Source organism: Micrasema longulum, unplaced genomic scaffold (assembly GCF_059751315.1).
Source record: "Micrasema longulum isolate JH-2025_06_02 unplaced genomic scaffold, ASM5975131v1 h1tg002585l, whole genome shotgun sequence".
Taxonomy (NCBI): domain Eukaryota; kingdom Metazoa; phylum Arthropoda; class Insecta; order Trichoptera; family Brachycentridae; genus Micrasema; species Micrasema longulum.
In genome coordinates this window covers 60,570-80,123 of record NW_028279721.1, presented here as the reverse complement: position 1 = coordinate 80,123, position 19,554 = coordinate 60,570, and the positions used below count along the sequence as shown (strand labels likewise).

At 34.7% G+C, this 19,554-nt stretch overlaps 2 protein-coding genes across 2 annotated transcripts in view; one reads left to right on the top strand and one right to left on the bottom strand.

Moving 5' to 3' along the window:
• The window catches only part of LOC148271917 (transient receptor potential cation channel trpm-like), a gene marked incomplete at its 5' end in the record, with an annotated part of 95,236 nt that overhangs the window by 30,728 nt on the left and 44,954 nt on the right, over nt 1–19,554 (top strand). Inside the window, 7 exons of the mRNA XM_088240756.1 lie at nt 929–1,076; nt 9,690–9,876; nt 13,415–13,673; nt 14,557–14,743; nt 17,041–17,230; nt 17,576–17,787; nt 18,987–19,145. Of these exons, the coding sequence (XP_088096882.1) occupies nt 929–1,076; nt 9,690–9,876; nt 13,415–13,673; nt 14,557–14,743; nt 17,041–17,230; nt 17,576–17,787; nt 18,987–19,145 (1,342 nt within the window). The remainder of the gene's footprint in view (nt 1–928; nt 1,077–9,689; nt 9,877–13,414; nt 13,674–14,556; nt 14,744–17,040; nt 17,231–17,575; nt 17,788–18,986; nt 19,146–19,554) is intronic.
• On the bottom strand, nt 4,909–6,814 carry LOC148271918 (uncharacterized). The gene has a single exon (XM_088240757.1). It carries the CDS (start codon nt 6,681–6,683, stop codon nt 4,995–4,997), a length of 1,689 nt encoding a protein of 562 aa, XP_088096883.1. The 5' UTR covers nt 6,684–6,814; the 3' UTR covers nt 4,909–4,994.

The following is a 19,554-nucleotide window of genomic DNA, read 5'->3' as shown; positions in this document are numbered from 1 at the left end:
ATCTAGATTACAGAGAGCTCCCTCGAGCGACTTTTTTCGTTCGGCAACGAGCTATTTTTTATTCTATGTGGGCACCGCCAAGGAAACTTATGTTCTCAAATGCAGAATGTGGTTCACAAGCTTTTCGAGTTAGACTCACATTCATTACAAAAGATGATTTAAACCCCAATGTCTGATTCTCAAATAGCTTTGTGATATCAACAAAACGTGTTAAAACTAGTTTAAATCTGGGTTATTCTGAAGGGTATTTATGGTTTGAGAATTTTTCCTATTTGTTAATTTTGTATTTCATTTTGTTTTTAAAATGTTCATTTATTCAAATTATTGTAATGTTTAATAAATGTATGTTAATCATTGTTTTTAAGAAATTTAATGAAACTATGGTAGGAATAGCGTGTTTATGTATTGATTGGACGCTCTTTCTGCATGTAATTTTGATTCGAATTTAATCACTTTAAAAAAAAACATCCATATTAAAGTAAAATCGGATGGCTAATTAGCCCCCACGACTTTATGAAAGCTGCGAGTCGAAGTTGCTAAGTGTCCTTAATCTAAATAAATAATTATGTAATTTTATTTATCAATTGATTGCGTGTCCAACAAAAAACACGGATTTTGGCATAGCAAGTCAGGACATGAATACTCGTATAAAAATAGGGAATAAGTAGTGGTAAAGTGGAAATTGAACCTCGAACCTCTGATCCAGAATCTGTAACACTACCACAGGACCATAACATGTCTCTCTCTTTTCGATCATGTGATGGAAGATTGTTCATATCTTGCTTATTTTTTTTCGTATTGAGTCTCTTTTTTCTGATTAATTGTACCCGACTGCATTTAATAAAATTCATTTTAAAATACCCTGTACCGAACAACGTAACGATGATTGCATTTTTAAGCATCAAAGAATTTTTATTTTTCACAACAGATATGCTTCAGAATCCGGAGAACAATCGGTGTTGGAGACAATGAAAGAATATTTAGTGAACACCATACAAAAAACCTTTGAAGTTGGACAACACCTGGCAGAATGTCTGTACACGGAATTATTACAATGCACGCGAAAAAAAAACCTGGTAAGCACTGAAAATTCCTAGTTCTTTTTTTTCTAAAAATACTTCTCTAAAGGGTTTTTTGTTATTTATATGATTATTTTTTATGTAACGAATATTAAATTGTGCTTAATGTGGAACTACGGGAAATCGAATGTAAAAAATGATTTCTTACGCCCGGTAAAAATTACAGCATTTAATTGTATGGCGAAGTTTCTCTAAAATGTATGAAAAACAGTTTTTAGTATCTGAACATTTTATTTATGAACCCTTACGGATTAATTACATTAATTTTACAAAAATAATACATATTTTTTTATTCATACTCTGTTGTTGTTAATATTATTTTTTACATCTTTTTTGTTAGAGTCTTTTGTTTAGTTTTGTCTGGTAGTTTATTGTATAATTTCAGTCCCTGATTATTTAGTCTCGATTGTCCTTTTCTCGTTTTGGAATGATGTATGTGATATTGTTCTGATAATGTCTACAATGATATCAGTGGCTAATTTTGGAATAAATTTTAAAGATTCTATTTGAAAAAGTTCATTAACATTAAATTGTTCTTTAGTTCTTTAGTTGGTGTTAGATAAGGGAGGCCATATACTAGCTTCAATATTTTATGTTGCTTTCGTTGTAGTCTGTTTATGTCATTTTGGTTTTCTGTTCCCCATAGTTGTTGCATATAACATATTTTTCATTTGACGTAGGCTTCACACATAAGATTTTTTTCCGTTTTTTGAACAAAGTTTTTAATTTTTGAAAAAAGACTCGACAATTTTGCTTTTTTTCTAGATTCAAAATGGATAATATTGCATTTTTTTTCATTAAGTGTAAGTAAGTTTGTATATGTCCATTTAGTCAACATAGTAAGGTCTTCGGTTATGCCATTGTTTGTTAATACGCCAGTTTGATTTTTTTAGAATAGTTTGATGTCGTTGGCATACATAATAATTTTCCCTTTAAAATTGTACATTAATAAGTCATTAATTTATAAAATATATAATAGTGGACCCAAAATAGATCCTTGTGGTACTCCAAAATTTACTGTTTTTTAATTTGTGATGTAATTTTAGTAGTTCATATTTTTTAAAATAAAAGTGAACTACTTTAAAAGGTGTCATAAGTTCCTCTGAATCAACCTATGATTAAGTATTATAAAAGATTTTCAACATCTCACCGAAGAAAACTAGTGACGTCACGCGCGGAGTAATTGTAAATTTACAAAACCTAAAAAATTGTAGCTTTGATAATGCGATACAAAAAAAAATTGGCTTAGTTTGGTAGGATATTTTATTAAATAACTAGCTGACCCGACAGACGTTGTCCTGCCCGAACGTTGGCTTGCCTTGGAAAAATACTTTTTATTGATAAGTAGGTACCTAGGTTCTTGTTTGTGATTAAATTCCGAAACGAAAAATTAACAATATTAAAAAAATATTGAATTTAAGTAGGTATTTGTTTATGGTTGAATTCCAAAACATAAAATATATTTTTTTTCAAATATGGCATTCTTTTTGCAAACGTCAAACTCCGGTCGTCTCACCAACAAAGGGGTGTACTTATGTAGGAATACGATTTTCAAAAATTTATTGAATTTGATATTATTTTAGTGTTACCAAAAATCCAATAAAAATAAATAAATGGGTAGAAATTATAAGGAATTTAAGGAAAGAATCTGATTGAGATCCACAAAAAACAAATGCTGTTTGTAAACATTCAAAAACAATTTTTTTCCACTCAAAAAAACAACATCTTTCCATTTTTTTGCAAATGCATTCTCCTCGAATGCAACCCTGGTAGATCGATGAATAAAACATTTATGATTGAAGATTTTAATATCTACGAACACGCACAGCGCAAAGATCTACATTTCTCTGAAAACCGCGCGTAAATCGGTTAAGCCGTTTAGGAGTACGGTGACATCACACGTACAGAGGAATTATAAATATAAAGATAAATATAAAATAAAATAAATAAATAAAAACAACACTGAACTTCCTCATTATCCCCTCGTCCGCCTCGTAGACAAATGGCTAGCGTAACTACCATGCAAGAGGTCTCAGGTTTGATTGACATGGTCACATGAAATATTAATTTGAAAAAGTTTTTTGTACTGTACTATTTCACAGTCCCTAGACTGGCACCTGTAGCGTAAGACTGACCATCTTTCCTGGTAACAAAAATGATTATGACAACTTATTTTGTTAATACGCCTTTTCGTTAAACCAAGTTTTTTTTCTTCATTTTGAAGTACCGCCCAAATCCTCACGGCACGGTAAAATAATGGTGAATTCATGTTGATTATATTGTTTATTTTTTAGATATTTATTTTATGGCTACTCTAAGGTAAAATTCCTGAAAAAAAAATAGATCAGAGATTAGTCGTCCTCATGGTGTACTGATTAGTGCGTTTATCTCCCATTAACATATAAATACGTTTTTAAAAAAATAATACAATGAAAATAAATACACCTCTTGTGATTTTATCATACCGTTTGGATTTTTACAATCGTGCGAAATACGACATTAGCACAAATCTTTAATCCAAATATTTTAAATAATTTATTTTCCAATGTTTGAGTATGTCCAAATGCATGCAGACTCAATCCAGCCAGTCTGCATGCATTTGGACATACTCAAGCATTGTTGAATTACTACCCGATAAAAGAAGAAGTATGAAAATTGGAAAATTGTTTTCAGGCGTTGCCTAGTAGGTGATTTGGTTCAGCCGGATGAATCTCACCCACGTCATAAAGCTTTCAGCTCTTTTACTTCACAAAGGTCAACAGACGGAAGAGTTGAGGAAATGTGGATGTTCAAACATGAGCAGAATGGTGAATGTTACACAGTGTGTAAAGTGGCCACTTAAACCAGCCAATGACAGGTCGTAAACCCTGTAAATGCCTAGACTTCCAAATTCCCTTCTAAAAAATGTTTTCCCTCTCTGTTGAAATAAACTTAAATTAATTTTTCTTTCAAATTCAATTATTCTAAAATAAATACTTTATCCAGTCTTGGTAACTTTTGTTAAAAAAATACTATTATAATTTCAAAGTGGAATATATAGCAACAGCGTCGTAGCCAGCCAAACGGCCGGCTGGCGTCTTGCAGACCCACAGCCTTCTTTTCTCTTCCACTTCCTAGAAAAGGGGGCGCAAAATTCAAATCTTGCCAAGGGCACTCCTGACCTTATCTACGACGATGTATAGCGATATTTTTTGTAAAGTGAATGCCGATTCGGTCAACCACGTTATTATCAAAACCAACAAACCATCACGCCGTTTCCCCGTAGGGGTAGGCAGAGAGGATAGAACGCCATATCACTCTGTCTTTGCATACAGACCTCGCTTCCTCTACATTCATACATCGTCTCATGCACGCACGCCGATTATTCCTACTTTTGACATGTCCATCTTCAAGTATTTGATGGACTTGATCGTGCCATGTATTTTTCGACCCTCCTCGTTTTCTGCATCCATCAACATTCGTATCGTAGATCCTTTTAGCCGTTCTTTCGTTGGCCATTCGCTCTACATGTCCAAACCAACGCAGCACCCCTTTCTTGATTCTGTCGATAATGCATGTCTCGGCCTTACACAGTTCACGGATCTCGACATTTGTGCACCTGTCATACATCGTTTTTTATTTTTTATTATCACCACCTTTCTTTTAACATTAAGGCATACTAAAGTCATTAACACAAATCATTGAACGAGCGTAGGACTGATCACCTTACCTTCCTTTAATATATCATCAAGATACTCTGCATTTGATTTACAAATGCAGTGTTCTTTGCATCACTGGGTGCGGAAAGATGAATTTAAAAAAATGTTTGTAAGATAATAAAAAAAATATATTTGTTTTGTTATTTCATCTTTATTTTTACCGATGCTAAAAATATTTTTAGCTTCTGTGTCTTTTGCTTAAACCTTTTAAAATTCATTAATCTTCCCACTCATTTTCTTCACTAGTACTATCACTTGAACTTGAGGAATCCGATCGCATTGCCTTAGAACGTTCTTCCAAAGCTAATGCAAGAGCACCTGCGAGACTATTGTCCACAACTCTGCGTTCCTTGTTCTCACTCACAGGAACCGACTTCAGTTCCACACCTCTGTGTATCTCTTGCAATAAGCTCCCTTTACTGCTTTCACTGGATCCCGAATTCGGTTCGACGCGTTTAAGTTGCTTGCCTCCGCGGATGCTGTCCAAGAGAGCAGATCTGGGGTCGTTATTTTGAGGTTTGGGTGATGCAACTTTCGGTGGCGGAGGAGGCGCAGGCGGAGCCGGGGCTGTAGGAGTGTTCGGTGGTCCTCGAGGTGATAATTCAGCGTTCGAAGGTAGCGGAGGTGGAGGCGGAACGAACATGGGCGGCGGAAAGCTAGGCGGAGGCAGAGAGAGGGCTGGAGGGTTAGTCGATCCCACTTTAATAGTCCTCATAGATTGGTGAGTTTTCGGTTTCGCTCGTCGCGGAGGAGGGTCCACGAACAGTGGTCGAGGACTCGCGGGCGGCGGTCGAGGACTCGCGGGCGGCGGTCGAGGACTCGCGGGCGGCGGTCGAGGACTCGCGGGATTTAGATTTAAACTGACCTTTTTCGTGTCATCTCTTCCCACAACAGGAACAGTCAGCACATGCTGAAAATCCTTAGGTAGACCTATATCAACTTTCGTCAGTCTCCTGTTCTTTGATTTTCGTGGAAGAGTCGCGTATTTAATCAGATTGGTCCATGGTGCATTTGAAGATTTTTCATCAACTTTTTCGACCGGAACCTCTTGTGCCGCGTTTACTCCACCATTTTTGCTAATAAAATCAGCTATAAAAATACGCGTTTCTTTGTCTCGCAGCTGGGATTCGGAGACACCCGCTTGGGTAAAGAATTCCTTGTTTACCTCTTTTAGCAGATTATCAATATCCAACCCTTTATCACTATCCCAACCGTTGATATTTGATGGACCAAAAACGTGTTTAAAGTCTTTTGGAAAGCTAATATCAGCTTTGGTAAGTTTTCTCGCCTTGGATTTTTTATTTTTACCGGTATTTGTATTAAATGTATCCTTTAGTATACCACTTTCGTTATTTTTGACACTCGCTTCACTTTGTGGCAAAGATAAAACTTGCGAATTTTCTTTGCGATTTAGATCTGCTACAGGTTTTCCCGCTGTTTTTGAAATACGGTTTTCCTGGAGTATGGATTTCCGCTGGCGCTCTGCCCTTTTTTTAATTTTCAATTCAATTTTTTCGTAAAGTGTTGACTTCAAAAGAAGTGCCTCTATTTCACTAGCGAAATTAAAAGCTACCATGTATTCGTCAGCTTCGAATGTGTGAAAGTACGATCGCGGCGTCTTATACTGTATTTGATTATAAACTTCTTGATCCCATATGACTATTCCTCGTTCCATGCAGAAAATTGTAAAGAAATAAGATCTCTTTTGATTGTTCTTGATGAAACACAGTACACCGGTGTCCATGTGAATCCATTCGTTGTGTGCTGGACCTTTCGTCGTAAAAAGTTGAACCACGGATGTTGCTAAGCTGATACACCGAGGAGGGAGTAGTTGGAAAATAATGTTGTTTTCTTCTTGAGTAAGTAACTGACTCGGTCGATTTGTTCCCGGTTTCCAGGCGGCCATTTTAATATATTTCTGAGAGTTTACACGGCAATTTTTAACCCACTACGCACATCACATTAAATGTATTTACTTATGCAAAATAACGTGGTATAAACTATACTGCTTGCGTTCGTGTCCTACCGCACCCACGAACCTCGATTAAATATCAAAACGTATTATTTTATCTAATCTACAACGATACTTGAGTATTGCTATCTTGTAAAAAACTAATCTTATCTCTCGTTACAATATGTCCTTATTTAATAGTATTTTCTAATATGAATTAACATATTGTCGCAGTTCTAGCGAAAATCACTAACCCAATACACAACGTGATTCATTCATGCCGTTTAAAGATATCTGGAAGGCTTTTAATAGGGCAAGGTGGCCAAAATTTGTTTAAGTGACTTTTGCTTCAACGGAGTTCTAGTGCCAACTCTAAGTACGAGAGCGAAGTATGGAATTGAAAAAAATATGATAAAAGTAGGTTGAATGCTGTCGAAATGCGATCCCTCAGGCGAATGTGTGGTAAAACGATGTATGATAGGTGCACAAATGTCGAGATCCGTGAAGTGTGTAAGGCTGAGACATGCATTATTGACAGAATCAAGAAAGGGGTGCTGCGTTGGTTTGGACATGTAGAGCGAATGGACAGCGAAAGAACGGCTAAAAGGATCTACGATGCAAATGTTGATGGACGCAGAAAACGAGGAAGACCGAGAAAGACATGTCACGATCAAGTCCATCAGACACTTGAAGATGGACATGTCAAAAGTAGGAATAATCGGCGTGCGTGCATGAGAAGATGTATGAATGTAGAGGAAGCGAGGTCTGTATGCCAAGATGGAGTGTTATGGCGTTCTATCCTCTCTGCCTATCCCTACGGGGAAACGGCGTGATGGTTTGTTTGTTTGTTTGTGTTTTGCTTGTTTGTAATCTGGACAATGCAAACTATAAGAGTTAGAGAAAGGAAGGAAATATTAAAAATAATTATTATAACTTTGTTGTTACAAAATTATTTTCTTTAAAAAGTATATTTTTTATCGTGATTTTTTTAATATATTATATAATTATGAAAAGTCACATAGTAGAAACCAAATAATTCGGATGTATGTAACCTTTTTCTTACTAAGTGATGATTCATATTTGTGGTGAATAATATCAAATATCTTCCTTCGTATAGTACGCGTCGTGATATTACAGATGCTGGAAATGGATCTTGTTTCATTTCATTTATTTATTCAGATATTTAGAACATTACAGAAAAAAGACCCAATTCATTATAAATACAATAATAGATCACAAATTACAGTAGATAGTTATGTTATTAAAATAATATAACAAAATGTAAAAAGAAAAATTTAAAGTTAGAAAGTGCTTTCCTAAGGGAAGGCCCACTGTCGTGAAATATGTCGACATCCGAGGCGATGCGATTAAGTAGCAAGATTGCTCTACCAACCGGCATAACCGGTGGCAGGTTGGTTCTGCATCGTGGTAGGTAAAACAATCGATGCTGTCTTTGTCGAAGATAGTTATCAGGTATGAACAGACCTACATCCATCAGAATTTCTGAGTTATGTATGCGACCACCGATCACCTGGAAAAAGTGAACTCCCAAATGAACGTCCCTCCTCCTCCATAATGACTGATAGCCTAGCATCCCTAGTAAAAAGTCGGTTGGAAAGAGCCAAGGTTAATATCTACATTCTTTTAGGTACAGATAGCGCAGAAAATTTTTCTGCACTCTCTCCACCATCAAAGAGTATCGAGCCTCATGTGGCGACCAAATAATGGAACTAAACTCCAAACGACTTCTTACCAAGGAATTATACAATGTCCTCATAATCTGAGTGTTAATAACTGAGTGAAAATAATGTGTTGTTGTTTAGTCCAATCAATATTTTATGAAACTCTAGCGTTATAATGTGATCAGGTAAAGTTAAATTGCTATCTTAGTACTCTGTTCGTTGTGTCACGTGTGCTGATACAGCAACCAACTAAAGCCATGTAACTCTCGCAAATATTATTCTCATCATTGTTAGTGTAAAACCACCTTATAGGACTCGTATTGACCATATCGAGTCTGTCCAACACCGTTTTCTTAGAAAAATGGCGGGGTTGCTCGGGTTGCAAAGGGGTAATTATTTCTATTTTGAAATATAATAATCTTTTAATCTGTCTTCATTGGAGAATGTAGAACTGAGATGGATCTTATATGCATTTTCAAAATACTCAATGCTAGAAGTGATGTCCCATCTTTCTTGAAATCTTTTTCTTTTCACATTCCCAACCATGTCACCAGAAATCAAATCTGCTATTTATTCAATCTTTCAACAGTCAATTTGTTTTTATGCCCCAATGTCCAGAATGTGTAGATTAGTCAATTCGTCACATAACTTGGAATTCTTTGGGATAAATCTTCCAGCTTTTCGTATGGATTGGCATGGTTTAGCTCGAAATTTTATATCTTTATCGTGTTTATGAATGTATTGTATACCATTATTTTATTGCCCTTGTTTGTCTTTGCTACAGTTTTATATATTATTTTTGTTCTGTTTGTTGTATATATGTTTCTTCGTGTAACTGTTGTTAATAGCTTAGGCCGTATATTAATTAAATAATTTTTTTTTAAATTACATAATGTTTCTGAAATCTGCAAAATCCGACGAGCTCAAGTATCAAATTAATTGACTTTCCGATATTGGCGGCAGAAAAAAAAACACTTTAATTATTCAGTTCGTTCATTTCAGTACATCTTGGTATAAAATAAATCATATTTTTCGTGAACTCGCTCGTAAAAAACGCCCTCGTGTATTCATTTTCACGGCGCTCACGTGTGAACTGCGGCCAAATGTATTTATTGTCCCAGCGTTCTATCCTGCGCGGTCACGGCTGTTCACGGAGCTGGTACAAGACAGTATTGTCCTATCTATTATATTTTTTGTCCACGTGTAAACGATACTTTAATGTGATGCCGCTTTTGGGATCAATGGAATAGATTTTAATTTTCTTCCCCGCCTTCCTCAGATAACCGTGTTCAGGATACAGGAACGTGCGGAAGGCGGTTCCCAGGAGCTGGACCAGACCATCCTCACGGCACTCTTCAGGTCACAGCATCTCACTCCCTCAGAACAGCTGTCCCTCTCCCTCACATGGAACAGGGTGGACATTGCGCGCTCGGAGATATTTGTATATGGACAAGAATGGCCACCAGGTATTTGTTTGTATATTTTTGACATACGCAATAAATTTTACACAAATACTGGTCAAACTGCCCATTCTAGGGACTAAACATTACTTTACACGGTTGGATGTCTAACAGAGTTTTAAAAAATGCAACATTCCAAATAGTGCCTCCAATCGCACTCGATATATGTCGCCAAATAACGATATTTGTTGCCAAATGACGATATTTGTTGCCAAATGACGATATTTTTCGCCAAATTACAATATTTGTCGCTAATTGACGATATACATATGTCGCTAAATATACACCCTAAATATATATTTACCCTAACTAACATGTACAATAATAAAACGGATACACTTTTTTTTGTGAATAAAACTAGTAATTAGAGTAAATAATATTATTTTATAATAAAAGTTATACTCATAATGTAATTGATATACATTTAATGTATATATATTTTTACCGACATATTGTAACCACTGTATAAATTCCATAATGTGTTTTGTTTTTATGAGAAAAATAAAATAAAATAAATGATAAATTACGATATTTTTCATCAAGTGAAAAACGAGAATGTCTGTTGCCAAATGTCAAATCACGATATACGTCAGCAAACAAATGACAAACGATAATGTTTGATGCCAAATGAAAAATGACGATATTTGTTGCCAAATAACGATATTGGTAGCCCCTATGGCAAATAACTATATTTTTAAAAAGGAGAAATGGGAATCGTTAAAAATCGAGCATATCAGTAGCTCAATCACAAATAACTGTCGACGTGCTTAAAAACATGCTAAGCATTTGCGCGATCACAATGAACAATAATGAACATGCTTAAGTTATCGCAGTCATAAGTCAGCGCGTGTGTAATCTCTAAGTCAACTCTCGTGTCGGCTTGGTTTTTTTTCCCTCGTAAATAAATGCATTCACTGGTTCACTGGCGAAAAATCGGCGTTTACTATAATATAAAAAATAATACAAAATATTGCATTTGCAAAATAATAAGTATCTAATTCAAATAGTGAAAATTCAATTACAATTACTATGGCGAATGCTTTTCTTGACATTTGGCTTGCCAACTGGCGCGCCGGCTAAATGCAATAAATAGCATGATAAATAATAAACAAATACACACAAATAGCAGTTTTGGAACATTTTCCATATTTACACCGGTGAAATTCAAATATGTGATTGCGCAGCAGGATTATACGTCGCGAAACGTAAATATTTTGACATTTAATATTAGGTGTTCACGGGTGTTCCATTGTGATAGCGAATACGATAAACAACCATGGTGAGAAATTGTTATCGCGTCGCTTATTAGCACGTCGATAGTTATTTGTGATTGAGCTACTGGTAGCAACTCATAACATTTGTCAGTTGACATCTGTCGCAGCATGACAACCGCCATTTGCCGCAGCTCGATGATCGACATTTGTCGTAGATTGACGGTCGATATTTGTCACAGCTTGACGATGCCGATGGTCAAATGGCCAGTATGTTTGTAAGCACATAAAATAAATTTATGCTTAGATGCGTTGAATTATAATAGGCCAGAAACCGCGTACGCACATCAAACTGAAGCTGACTAAACTACTCATAAATTAGTAGTTTTAAGTTTTGGCCATTAGTTACTCTGTAGACGTCGTTCAGTACGCAAAAGCCGATTTAAATTCAACTATGCCGTGTTGTGTCGTTTTTAAGTTTCAAAATAAAGTGATTTAATTGGAATAGGGTGGAATCACATGTCATGGGATCACGTGAATTCGCTACTTACACATGTTATGTGTAAGTAGCGAATTCACAAATAATATTATTTAAGAATTCGATTATTTTACCGTCTGTCAGATTATGAAATAAAACAAGATGGACATTTTGTTAGTATTGCCAGGGTAGTCGAATTCTTTACCCGGCTTTCTATGAATAAGCCTTAGTATTATATAAAACGGTTATTATTTACTTAATTACTAAATGATTAATAAATTCTTTTTTTACGTTTGCGTAATACAACTTTAAATAATTTTTTGTGTAAATAAAAGTAAAATATTTTTTTGTGGTAAATTTTAACTTAATTAATATTTGCGTTACAATAATGTGTGTTGTGAAATTATGTTATGTCTCGTGGTGTAATGGTAAGTGCATTTGTCTACCGTGCAAGAGGTCTCGGGTTCGACTCCCGACATGGGTGATATGAAATATTATTTAAAAGGGTGTTTTTACACTAGAATATTTCACAGTCCCTAGACTGGAACCTTAAGCGTGAGACTGATCACCATACCTTCATGTAACAAAATGATCAAGATACACTGCGATTGATGTACCAATTCAGTACCATAATTTATTTACAAGTAATTCAAATAGATCAAGTCAAAGAAGGAATCGTGTGTTAGAAATACCACATTGTAAAACGAGGCTCACACAGAGATATGCATATTTTATAGGCCCAAAAATTTTTAATTCTTTTTTTACTGATAATATTTCATTGATTACAAACTTTCAAAATTTTCCTTCTTTTAAAAACATGCACTATCCTGGATTCAAACTAAAGATACGCACTCTTTTTTTCCCTTTGTTGCCCTTTAATAATAAGGAATATTTTTGTGTTTTTTTAAATATTTTTTATTTCCTTTTTTAATTACTATAAAAAAAATACCCTTTTATCTTTTACAGAATATCTTATTTTTTCTTTCTTATGATACACAAAAATATTATAGCTCTCCATTATTTATTATAGGGGCAATAATTCATTAACATTTTCTTGTATACCCACGAACAGGCCATGCCTTTGTGGGATTTTTTGTTTACTATTTTTACTATTAATATGTATTTCATTGTTTCGTAATTATGCTTTGTTTTTTAATACTCTATTTTATCATTTATGTTTATTGAAAAAAACCAAAAAATTTAAGTAAAAAAAAAAAAAAGGTGCGCAAAGGGTATGATGACGATGAATATTGCTCGGGGTCTGGCAACATTACGCGGCCACTTCAGGTGGGATGTGGGATGTCGTGCAGAGGGGGGTAATTGAGAAAGTTTTGGATACAGTGCGATGTATGCAAACTTGGTTTTACGCCTTCTTGTATATTATAATTCTATGTTTAGATTCTTAAAATTCTTTGACAACTCACAACTCACCGAGCATGACATCGTGAAGTGAATGACGATCAAACCAATATTAATTTATTCATATACAATGAAAGCATCCACCCCTTTCCCGAAACTGTTCATAAAGACTTGAGTCTTTCTTCAGTTTTGCATATCAATATCAATTTATTTTTTTAAAAACTAATTAGGCGAAAATTTAACATTTCTTTACAGTCAAACCGCGAAAATAACGAAACAAATAAACTTTAAAAACTTTCATTGTACCCCTCACTGCAGTATTGTCAGTTTGTGATCAATCAAATACACATGGTCAGCACAATCACCTTTTTCTAATTTCCCAGTATTACAGTGGAGGAATACAGTGTTAGTTCCAAATTGAGACCGCGGCCGCACGCTCCAGATCCCGCATCGGAAAGGAAGAAGAACGTAGTAATTTATTCATATGCATTTTCAGGGGCTTTGGACGAAGCAATGATGCAAGCTCTCGAGCACGACCGTATCGACTTTGTAAAGTTGCTCCTGGAAAATGGCGTTTCGATGAGGAAATTCTTGACAATTCCTCGGCTAGAAGAATTGTACAATACGAGGCAGGGTCCAAGTAATACTTTAGGACATATCTTAAGAGACTTGAGACCACATATTCCCAGGGGATACATGTACACTCTACATGATGTTGGATTAGTTATTAATAAATTAATGGGCGGAGCTTACAGGTTAGCATTTTAAATTTACTTCTTCGTGGTCGATATTTTTCCCAATATTTTTTTATATTTTGTATCGTGAAATATGGCACACATAAACATATTCTATGTGTGCTCTTATAATAATAATGTTCATATTTTTCATTTATACTACTACAACTACCATCCCGCCATTTCACCGTAGGGGTAGGCAGAGAGAATCACCATAGTCTTCCTTGGTCGTCCTTGTCTCACGTTACCATTCATTTTCGCCATATATACTTGTTTTACCATTCATTTGTCATCCATTCGTTCTACGTGACCAAACCATCTCAGAGACCTTTTCTTAATCTTATCAATTATACTTGACTCAGATTTACACTCTCCCCTGATTTCATCATTTGTAACCCTGTCATACATTAATTTCCCACACATTAGTCTAAGAGTTCGCATTTCAACTGCGTTCACTCGGCTTTCATCCTTCCGCGGCCAGTTCCATGTTTTCACTTCCATACGTGTAATAACATATAAGTGTTTTTTTCTTCATAATTGTTTTTTCCCATATTATAATATTTTTTTCTGCCTTTTGTAAAATTGAACTTTATCACTTCACCTTTTTTCTAAATGTGAATCTGATTTTTACCTTTTCTTTTTTTATAATTTTCGTATTGTCCCAGTGTTCTGTCTTGCGCGGTCAAGGCTGTTCACAGAGCTGCAACAATACAATATTGTCCTAACTATTGTATTGTCCACCTGCACACGATACTCAAGTGCAAGTACATTTTTTTCCCTTGCAATTTCAGATATTTTTTCAAGCGCTCTTTTTTTTAAAAAATCATCCCAACACATCTAGCAGTTACTATTCTGATATATTATATTAAAGTAATTCCTCAACTGTCAATATTTCTTTTTTCAGAGCTTATTATACAAGAAGAAAATTTCGTCCAATCTATGCCAAAGTAATGAATAAAAATGTGAACGTTCATCGGAACTCCGCTTCCTTTGTACGCCATTACAGTGGTAACCCTCTTGGTCTCGTTACTTGCTTCATGCCAGTTACCACTGAAATGGCGCTCTTCGATTATCCATTTAATGAATTATTGGTAAGTACCTTCAAAACTAATAATGTATCTTAATAACTGGTCTCAAAACTCATAATGTAATTGTTGGTAAGAAAAACTTCGTCTTAATCTCAATAGTTTTTCAAATTGAAAAATAAAATTTATGTAATTTTTTTACTAATTTAATCAATTACTTTCTTTTGTCGGTTACGGAGTAACCCTGTTGCTGATCTATATAAAAACATGGTTTAAGTTGATGGATTTTTACTAAAAGTAATAATTTGCTCCCTGTTTAAAGAGACAGCCTTTCATACTATTGCATAGAACCGTGGGGTTCATAGTCCATTGATCAATGACACACGCACGCGCTAAATAATTTGACCTGAAATATAGTGCGATGACCAATTTCAATTTTTATTTTCAATTTAAATTTTATTTATATACATGAATGTACATTACAAAATGGAATATCCTAATTCATACGAATAGAAATAATTAAAATAATAAAATAAAATTAGGTATTTATAAAAATAACACATAAGTATACATAATATCCAGAGAATAATATGTTAAAAAAGTAAGTGTCTATTAACGAAAAACCTCCCTCAGAGATGTGAAAAATGTCAATGTCCAAAGTAATATTCTTCAACATAGAGATAGCCTTTCCAACAGTCATAACCATTGGCAGGTTAGTCCTGTATATTGGAATGTGAAACAGTCTATGCTGATGCTGTCTAAGGTAATTATTCGGAACATAAAAGCTAATGCTCCGCATAATTTCAGGGTTGTCAATAATACCGCGCAACAATAAAAAAAAGTGCGTAGTTAAATACACATTTCTTCTGGTCTTCAAACTGCTGTAACCGAGTATGCCCCGGAGGAACTCAGTGGGATAAAACCATGGATAATATTCGCACTCCCTCGTGTAGAGAAACCGAAGAAATTTCTTCTGAATCCTCTCCACCATAAGAGAGTACTTCAACTCACACGGTCCCCAAATCATCTAGCCACTCTCAAGTCTAATTTGCACTAACGAGTTATAAAGAATTCTCAGGACAATGAAGCGAGTCAGCGTTTTCTATTGAATCCAATAAAACATATTATGCAAGCCTAAAAGTATTGCAGTAAATTCACCCCATAGAGACATGAACAAAGAAACGTGGCCTATAAAGAGACCACAGGGCGTGTCAACGCTCAGTCAGTCAGTTCCAGCATGTAGTTTAAGTGCAGCCAGTTCTACTCTTCATTGCTGTAACACCTGTGTGACACAATTCATTATTTATTCGCCTTGTAATAAATACGCATTAAACAGCAACCTCGTGTCTTCTGTCAATCTCTTACTGGGGTAGGAGCTCCAACCCTCAACAACCTCATCCTACAGAACAAAATTTTGGTTGAGTTTAACAACAGGCGGTTTCGGTTTGCACTTGCGATTCTCGACCTGAGTACCTACGGCCCGTTGTATTGCTGTAAACTGTAGCGTACTTCGTGATTGATATTCATAGAATGGTTTTTTCAATTCAATTTATTTATTTGAAATAACATATACATTAATATGAAAAAATACATAAAGAGACTTGTCAAAATAGCAGGATAATCCTGCTCCGGAAAACCCCTTCGGATACATGGAACAGATCAACATTCAGAGTGATATTTCTCAGCCATAGCATGTTGTTGTTTTATCCGTATGGGCGGCTCTGTAAACAGATGGCTTATTATTAATCTCAGGATTGTTATTTATTCAACAGTTTATATTTTATAAAACACATTTTGCATAAAAGTGGTTAATTTAGTTGGTTCTTGTATAGTCAAAACAGCAGAACTGGCGAATTGTTATAATAAGCAATTATTTGCAACTAACCATATTTTTTTCACATCAAAAGTAATTTTTTACATTACATTATTATTAGGAAAAAATACATCATAAGCCATCATTTGCATTTCTTAGATTAGTTTTTGTTAATCAAATGTTTGTCTATGAAACTATTAGCCACTAGCGCCATTTTTTATAGATTATTTATCAAATATAAAATAGACCCTTTTTTAGGATGTGCCATACTACCATTATGGACATTTTATTAGAATTTTTGCAGCTTACCAATCTAAAATCTCACGGCTCGCCACTGCAAAATGGCCCATTCTCATTTTACCCAATTTGATGGCTGTTTTTAGTACCTACATATTTATATTCCTCAAATAAATTTTAACTATTTACATGTACATATAATAAAAAATTGATTCTTCCTAATAATAAATAAACAACCTCAATCCAGTTATTTGTCCCGCTGTGTCTTGTTACTTGTCACCCTTCACAAGTTATTGTGAAAACAATATTTCAGATGTGGGCTGTGTTGACAAAACGCCACCAGATGGCGATGTTGATGTGGACTCATGGAGAGGAGGCTCTTGCCAAAGCCCTCGCAGCCTGCAAACTGTACAAAGCCATGGCGCATGAAGCTGCAGAGGACGACTTAGAGACTGAAATCTATGAAGAATTGAGATTTTGTGGAAAGGAATTTGAAACCAAAGGTATTAAAAATCCTATTTGGCAATGAGATTTCTAACATTTCTGCTCTTTCAAAAATGAGTAGAAAATATGTAATTGAGGGCACAAATTTTCTTTTAGCTTTTCTTTTATGGTAACACTGAAAAATCAGTGGTTTCAAAATGAATAGAACTTTATCTGGTTGTCACCAATCAAACTTTTGATTTGGTGTTTCCAGTATAAAAATCTGTTGTATTTTTAATTTATTAAGCTAGTCAGGTTGGCTTTCTGTTTTTTTTATACTCTCACAGAAAAACAGATCAAATTCCATTTCTATCATGGATATAAGGATATGTTTTCCTTTGATTTTGAATAATTTGTTTTTACAGCTCTTGAACTATTGGACTTCTGTTATCGACAAGATGATGATCAAGCACAGCAGCTGCTGACATGCGAACTCCAGAACTGGTCGGGACAAACTTGCCTCAGCCTCGCTGTAGCCGCCAATCACAGAGCCCTCCTTGCTCATCCCTGCTCTCAAATTATACTTGCAGATCTGTGGATGGGAGGTCTAAGGACTAGAAAGAATACTAATTTAAAGGTATGAAATTTAAAGTACCATTTTATTTGTGTATTATAAACAATTATCATTGATTTATTCTCTGAGGTGTGATATAGCACTCCATCGATATTTTCTAGAATTGACATGGGCTTTGGTTTCTGACAAGGGTAAATCGTCCAAATAAGTGATTTTGAGCAGCTTACTATTATATTTTAAATAAAATAATTGTTATTTATTATAAATCACCCCAACGTATGTATCTTTGTCCAAAAATATACATAAATATCGAAAAAGCTTGCCCAGTGCCCAGTGCCCAGCCCGATCTCAGTGAATGAAAAAAATAGCCAATTATTTCAGTTTATTTCTGCATACAAAAAAGTACTCTATATTTTACATCTCAAACCCAGTTGCAGTTATTTTCTACTAAAACAATCTTGCAGATTTCAAATTTGAAGATTCTTTATTTGGAAAATAGTATTTATTTTCTAAAGATTACTTTCCTTTGATGTGATACAGTTGACATATGACCCAGTTCTTTGGTGCAGTCATCTAGTAGGACATGTGGCGCTCAATGTGGCCATTTTTGGCATTATTCATTTCTACAAGAAATCAGCCAGTGCTTAATTTTTACATTGCAATCATATTGGGAGTGTATCCATCTGCTGAATGTCATTGTGATATTTAAAAAAAAACTTTTGTATATGTTTTGTAAAAAATGGTGGAGAATATAGCTACATATGTTGTGAAGTTGAAAATAATTATTGTTTAACTTGATTTGGTAGATTATTGTTGTCAACAGCTGGAGCAGAGAGATAATAATTTTTGTTTCAGTTGATTTGCTATTAAATCAAAATAAAAAATAAAAAAAAACTGTATTATTGGTAATAATCTTCTGCTGTTAACAGCTGGAGCAGAGATATGATGTTGTATCATACAGAACTACAGAAAAATACCCATCTATGTATTACTTCCTTGTAGCTACACATTTACAAACACTTTTTGTAGCTTCCCTATAAAATAAAGCCACTGCTCGCCACTGATGTCTGATGACATTATTTTATAACTTGATAACCAGACTACTACCACAGTATTGTATTACCAAATAAACACCCAGCATTTGTTGCAATTTTTATTTTCTTTTTATGTTTGTTTGATCATCAAACATAACATCTTTCCAACTATGTCAACCTCATTTCAGCAAAATCTGATATAAATCAATTGTCTCATTCATTCATTAGGTCATTTTGGGTCTCATTTGCCCCTTTTACATCATCAAGCTAGAGTTTAAATCCAAAGAAGAACTGCAACTTATGCCCCAAACAGAGGAGGAGCATCTAGAGAATGAGAGCCTCGAAGAAGGGAGAGAAGATGACAGGAATCACAATCCAGACGCTGAGGTCTGTCTTTTGTTCTTACATTTTATCTGTACATACTTTATGAATAAGATTGACAACCATATAAAGCTTTCATACTAAATTTAGTACCCTTTACTCCTAAATAAATTGCTTTCTCTTACAGGACTGGGTTTGTATCTGATTAACTTATAATACAAAGCATGCTGTTTGTTGCATTTACATTTTTACGGGATTAATTCAAATCATATAATCACCTCTGTGGGGTTTAAAATCTAGGCATATTTTTAAAAATTAGGGTATTATAATGAAGTTATTTTTTCAAATATTTTTTTGGCATAAATATTTCAAGTTTCAAACTTTTCTCGTTTTTTACCAACATTATTATCTTTTAAATTTACCTAAGCACCTAAATTATTTTACGTTTCCCAGACTCATATTTTATGTAACACAA